The 5,851-nt window shown below is 52.3% G+C and overlaps 1 protein-coding gene across 3 annotated transcripts; it reads right to left on the reverse strand.

Annotated features, from left to right (window-relative positions):
• Positions 1-1,769: 1,769 nt before the first annotated feature.
• On the reverse strand, positions 1,770-3,105 carry LOC119765028. 3 transcript variants are annotated; one of them, XR_005276455.1, is made up of 3 exons: positions 2,945-3,105; positions 2,534-2,882; positions 1,770-2,479 (listed from the first exon to the last, which is right to left on the reverse strand). XR_005276455.1 is itself a non-coding variant. In XM_038248073.1 (2 exons), exons 1-2 carry the CDS (start codon positions 3,075-3,077, stop codon positions 2,602-2,604), a joined length of 414 nt encoding a protein of 137 aa, XP_038104001.1. In that variant the 5' UTR covers positions 3,078-3,105; the 3' UTR covers positions 1,770-2,601. The 3 variants fall into 3 exon arrangements, 1 of the variants encoding a protein (XP_038104001.1); XR_005276454.1 differs by having other exon boundaries at positions 1,770-2,188; positions 2,279-2,882; XM_038248073.1 differs by having other exon boundaries at positions 1,770-2,882.
• Positions 3,106-5,851: the final 2,746 nt, after the last annotated feature.

Genomic DNA, 5,851 nt, shown 5'->3' on the forward strand with positions numbered 1-5,851 from the left:
ACTTCCGATGTCGAACATTTTACTGCCACGGGTAATGAATTCCAGTAAGCCACACCTCTCACGAAAGGGAATTTGCGTAGGTCTGCGTGCTGTTTCTTGGAATCACAAGGTTCTGCAGACGGCGACCTCGGCACGGGATAAGCTTTTGATACAGTACAGGTGGAAACTGGGACGCCATCAGCCTTCTCAGGAAAACGCAGCAACGATACGCGTACAAGTTCTGTATGGGGCATCCAATCAGGTTCTTCTGCAGATGACTCACGTGGGCGTAGCGGTTCAGGTCGTATACATAGCGTACACAACAGTTGAGAGCAACTCGAAGACGATTGAAGCAGCTTGCGCTTGGATTAAGCAGGAACGAGTCTCCGAACAAAAAGTGGGGCAGGATTAATGTCTTGAACAGCTTTAGTTTAGTTGAAACAGGCGCGGTTGGCACACAGCTGTACAAGGAGCGCAAACCAGCGTATATCTTCCCGCACTGTTGCGCCACCAGGCCATCCCATTTCAGGTCGTTTTGGAACACGAAACCCAGATTGATAACTTTATCAGCCCATTCGATTCGCATGCCATCCATCTCGATGTCTTGCAAAGGTTGAGCAGCAATACTCCGATTTTGGCTTCGGACGAACACTGCTTTGCTTTTGGTGGGCTTACGAGAAGACCATTTCGTTGGGACCACTCGGAAACTCGCTGAAGATCGGCGTTCACCATTCTGGACAGCTCCCGTACGCATGGGCCAAGACCTTTAGCATACAGTTGAACATCGTCGGCATACATCTGTATGGAACAGTGTTTGAGCTCGGTTGGGAGGTCATTTATATGACAGCAAAAAAGTAAGGGTCCGAAAATAGAGCCTTGAGGGACACCTGAGGTAACCTCACCACAGCTAGAGGATTGATCGCCACAGAAAACCGTTTGTTTTCTGTCAATCAGGTACGACTTGAGCAGCAACAGAGCAGGGTCCGAAAAGAAGAACTGGTTTTGGAGTTTTTCACAGAGTTTGTCGTGGGGGATGGTGTCGAACGCCTTCGAGAAATCCAGTAGCACTAGAATAGCAGCTCCTTTTTTGTCTACTGTAGAGCTAAGATCGTCGTGGACACGAAGTATTGCCGTTTTGATGCTTTGGCCTTTCCGGAAACCTGCTTGGTGCTCGGACAGTAAACGGTTTTCGTCGATGAATTGGGTCATTTGTCGAACAAGCAGCTTTTCAAACGCCTTGGAGATCGCACACAGAATAGAGATTGGACGTAGGTTCGTGATGTTGTTCAGGTTTTGTTTCTTCTTCAAAGGCAAGATCTTTGCATGTTTCCAACGGGTGGGAAAGACTGATTTTTCGATCAGCATGTTAAACATGTGGGTGATGTGGCGGAAAACCAAAGGAAGAACGATTTTCAGGAAGTTTATGGGTAGCCCGTCTAAACCGGCTGCATTCGAACCAATGTCGTAAATGGCATTCACCACTTCCCAGTACTGCACGGGACGAAACGAGAAGTTAAACGGTGTGGGTAGCCTTCGTCTGGAGAAACCATCGCCGGTGCTGTTTACCGTGAAGTTGGATAGAAACATTTGATTTATTTGGTCAGGATCGAATTCGCAAACATGCTGTGCTTTCTCCTTTCCGATCCCAAGACTACGTACTCGTTTCCACAAAGTGTTCGAGTTGGTGTTGCTCAGAAAGCCGTTAAGATGTTGCTCCTTAGCACGTTTCACAAGAGCATTAGCTCTGTTTCTCAAAAAGTTGTAAAGTTGTCGCTAGTATTTTGGGCTTATCCTTCTTATATTATTATTGATTTGCTTCCTTGTCATCAACCGGACCTGAATTATCACGAGCTCAATCAAGTCCCCTCTTAAAACGAATTAATTCATGCTTCGTTTAACAGTACTAAGAGACAACTAACGTCGAGCATCCGTTTCTTCACGAGATCAGCTAAATCTTTTTTTCCACCTAGATCACACGTTTTCATTTAAAGAGCGCAAATTTGCGGGAAGTGTCAGAGCAGGGACCGGAAGGAGCTTGAAGAGTACTCGGTGGGGGGACAATTCTGTTCAGCGCGTGGTTCCTTTGCCCTTTGTCCCTTAGTCAGCAAATCACTTCATTCTCGTCAAACACTGCCATGTCCATCAAGCTGAGCGACCTGAGCTGTGTCTGTAGTCCGGCGACGTCCGGCGGCAGTTGCGACGGATTTCGCTGCAATCGGAGAAAGCGGGAGAGAGAAAGTAGAAAAGAAAGAAGATTTGAAAAATAGTATTTCCACAAACAACCAGTGCAGCAACTCACCGAGTACAGGTATGCGGTCAGTTGCAGCACAGCAGCAGAAGCGGCACGTTGAAGCCAGTAAATCGGTCGGCAGCTGCAGCAGTGTTGAACGCACTGTAAACGAATCGTCCTCGCCAGACGGACACTGCGCGATCCCATCGCACCAGATGGACTCTTTGACACACGCGTTCAGGTCTGGACACTCATCGGCGGCGGTTAGAGCTGTTGAAAGAGCGTTGATGAACTTGTCGAGAGTTTGCGATGAAGTCCACTTACCAAATTACTTTGACGGTCGCTTGGTCAGGAGTACGCGCCGTTGTCCTTCGGTAGGAAATCATCGAAGATCACATTCGAGGTTCAACTCCTAAGTGGGGATGCTTGTGGGTCCAGCTGGCGTTGAAGACTTCCATCACGTGTCGATGAGAGGTATCATCCGGTAGGGGACACGCCTTTGCTGAGACGCCCTCCCTCTTTATGACGACGCGTGTCTTCGTTGGGCACCAGATTGGCGTAACGGTGCTGATCGGCGGGATTGTTCTTGCGTAGAAGGAGACTTCGCAGTCGAACGTAGAGGTACTTCTCGTGCGAGGGTTCGATTTGACCAGGGTCGATTGTGGCACTCCATCTGAAATTATGGTGGAGAATGGTCATTAAGGAGAATCAAGAACATTTCTGAGTCAAACTCACCTCCCCAGCGGACAGCTTGGCGATCCCTGTTACGGCGTTCTTCCGCCGCACGTCCTTGCAGATGACTGGCGCCTTGATGAATAAGAAAGGTCGCTTCCAAGTTGAGCGTGTCCGGTTCATCCAACACGGTCATGTTCCCGGCGGAGAAGTGAACCTCCACCTCGCGTCCATACATACCATACCAAACAGCTTAGAACACCATACGCGGTGCCCGTGCTGTATCAAGAAGGTTGTTCCATGTTGCTCGGTTCTGGGCTGCAGCTCGCCAGTCTCCTAGGTTGCAGATCTTTCTTAGGTCCGCCTCGATCTGATTACCCCATCGTGCACGCTGCGCTCCTGTTCTTCGGCCAGTGCCGCCATCCGGTCGCGCGCGGTCAAAGAGCATCCTGACAGGATGGTCTTCGTCCATCCTCGCGACATGGCCGGCCCACCTGAGCCTCCCGATTCTCGCCAGGGTGACGATGGTCGGTTCTCCCAGCAGCGCGTGCAGTTCGTGGTTCATGCGCCTTCGCCACTCGTTCTGAGCTGTACGTACTCCACCGTAGATCGTTCGCAGCACCTTCCGTTCGAAAACTCCAAGGGCTCGTTCGTCCTCTTGCCGCAGCGTCCAGGTCTCGTGGCCATAGAGGGCAACCGGTCTAATCAGTGTCTTGTACAGGGTCAGCTTCGTGGCGCGTTGCACTCGATCAGATGTCAAGGTTTTCCGTAATCCAAAGTAGGCGCGATTCGCGGAGTGGATACGAGTCCGGATCTCTAAGCTGGTGTCGTTGTCGGCCGTTACCAGCGATCCCAAGTACACGAATTCGCTCACCTCCTCCAGCACATCGCCATCCACAGCTAGAGGGGTGAGTCTTGGGGGGTCAACGTCCTTTGAGCCCCTCCCTTTCATGTACTTTGTTTTCGTCGTATTCATGGCCAATCCAATTCGTCCTGCTTGCGTCTTTAAGGCGGTGTAAACCCTTTTCACCGTCTCTAGGTCTCTCGCTATAATATCAATGTCGTCCGCATAAGCAAGAAGTTGGACTGTCCTGTTGCAAATCGTGCCTCTCGTGTCTATACCCGCTCTTCGCACAACTCCCTCAAGTCCGATGTTGAACAGCGCATTGGATAAGCCGTCACCTTGTCGCAACCCTTGATGCGATTGGAAGGGGTCCGCTAGCTCCCTTGCCACTCGCACGTGACACATCACACGATCCAAGGTAGCCTTGATCAGCCGAGTCAGTTTGTCCGGAAATCCGTTCTCGTGCATGATCTGCCATAGCTGTTCGCGGTCGACTGTATCGTACGCTGCCTTGAAATCGATGAAGATGTGATGTGTGGGCACGTTGTACTCACGGCATTTCTCGAGGATCTGCCGGAGCGAGAAAATTTGGTCCGTGGTGGCCCGAGCGCCAGTAAACCCCGCTTGATAGGGGCCCACGAACCTCCGTGCGTACGGTGTCAGCAGACGGCAGAGGATCTGGGAGAGGATTTTATAGGCCGCGTTGATAAGCGTGATGCCGCGGTAGTTGCCGCAGTCCAGCTTATCGCCCTTTTTGTAGATGGGGCACACGACACCATCCATCCATTCTGCTGGTAGTTTCTCCTCCCTCCAGATCTTAGAAATCACCAAGTGGATCGCCCTCGCCAACTGCTCTCCTCCATATTTGAAGAGCTCACCGGGTAACCGATCTTTACCGGCGGCCCTGTTGTTCTTCAGCTGCCTGATCTCCTTCTTCACCGTCTCCAGATCAGGTGCCGGGAACTGTTCGTCGGCAGCAGGCGGTCCAAGTTGGGCTTCAAAGCCGTCTCCATGCGCTACATCGCCGTTGAGGTGCTCGTTGAAGAACTGCTGCCACCTGTTCAACACCTCGCCTTTGTCCATAAGAAGGTTTCCCTCGGCGTCCCGACAAGTGTTGGCTTGCGGCGCATAGCCTTTGCGGGACCGGTTAACTTTCTCGTAGAACTTACGCGTCTCGTTCTGCTGGAACAGCTGCTCCATTTCGGCGCGATCGCGATCTTCCAGCTGGCGCTTCTTGAGCTTGAAGACCGTTCTCTGCTGTTTCAGCGCTTGTTTGTATCTGGCCACGTTCTCATCAGTTGCAGCTCTCAGCTTCACCGCATAAGCTGCTTTCTTCTCGTCAAGTAGCCGCTGGCACTCCTCGTCGAACCAGCGCTGCTTTCCAACTCGGACCGTACTACCTAGCGCGGCTTCAGCGGCACTGCCGATGGCCGAGCATATTCTGCTCCATCCATCGTTGAGCGAGGCAGCGCCGAGTTCCTCCTCCGTTGGCAGGCTCGCTTCCAGCTGCTGCACGTAGTGCTGAGCCGCAGCCGTGTCCTGCAGCCGCTCGGTGTTGAACGGCGGTGGGAGCCGGCTCCGTCGTCGGTGATACGTCGTCGACAGTTTTGAGTGCATGCTTGCACCCACCAGGTAGTGGTCCGAGTGGATGTCCGCACCGCGGTACGTGCGGATGTTCCGTATGTCCGAGAAGAATCGGCCGTCGATGAGGACGTGGTCGATTTGTGTTTTTGTTCGTTGGTTAGGCGATGTCCAGGTGACTTTGTGGATGTCTTTCCGGGGGAAGAATGTGCTCCGTACCACCATACCGCGGGAGGCTGCGAAGTTGATGCACCGCTGGCCGTTGTCGTTCGTGACGGTGTGCAGGCTGTTCGGCCCGATCACCGGCTTGTACATCTCCTCCCTTCCTATGCGGGCGTTCATATCTCCGATGACGATCTTGACGTCCCTCTGCGGGCAGCTGTCGAACTTCTTCTCCAGCTTCGCGTAGAACGCTTCCTTCTCGGCATCGGATGATTCCTCGTGTGGGCAATGTACGTTGAAGATGTGATAGTTGAAGAAACGGCCTTTAATCCTCAATCTACACATCCGGTCGTCGATCGGCTCCCAATCTATCACACGACTCC

Source organism: Culex quinquefasciatus, chromosome 1 (genome assembly GCF_015732765.1).
Source record: "Culex quinquefasciatus strain JHB chromosome 1, VPISU_Cqui_1.0_pri_paternal, whole genome shotgun sequence".
NCBI lineage: Eukaryota > Metazoa > Arthropoda > Insecta > Diptera > Culicidae > Culex > Culex quinquefasciatus.

Excerpts from the sequence above, each read along its gene's own strand:
- LOC119765028 (XM_038248073.1), bottom strand. The coding sequence starts at position 3,077 with ATGACCGTGTTGGATGAACCGGACACGCTCAACTTGGAAGCGACCTTT. Across the intron at positions 2,883-2,944 it reads CCAAGCTGTCCGCTGGGGAG|ATGGAGTGCCACAATCGACC; the intron begins GTGAGTTTGACT and ends CCATAATTTCAG.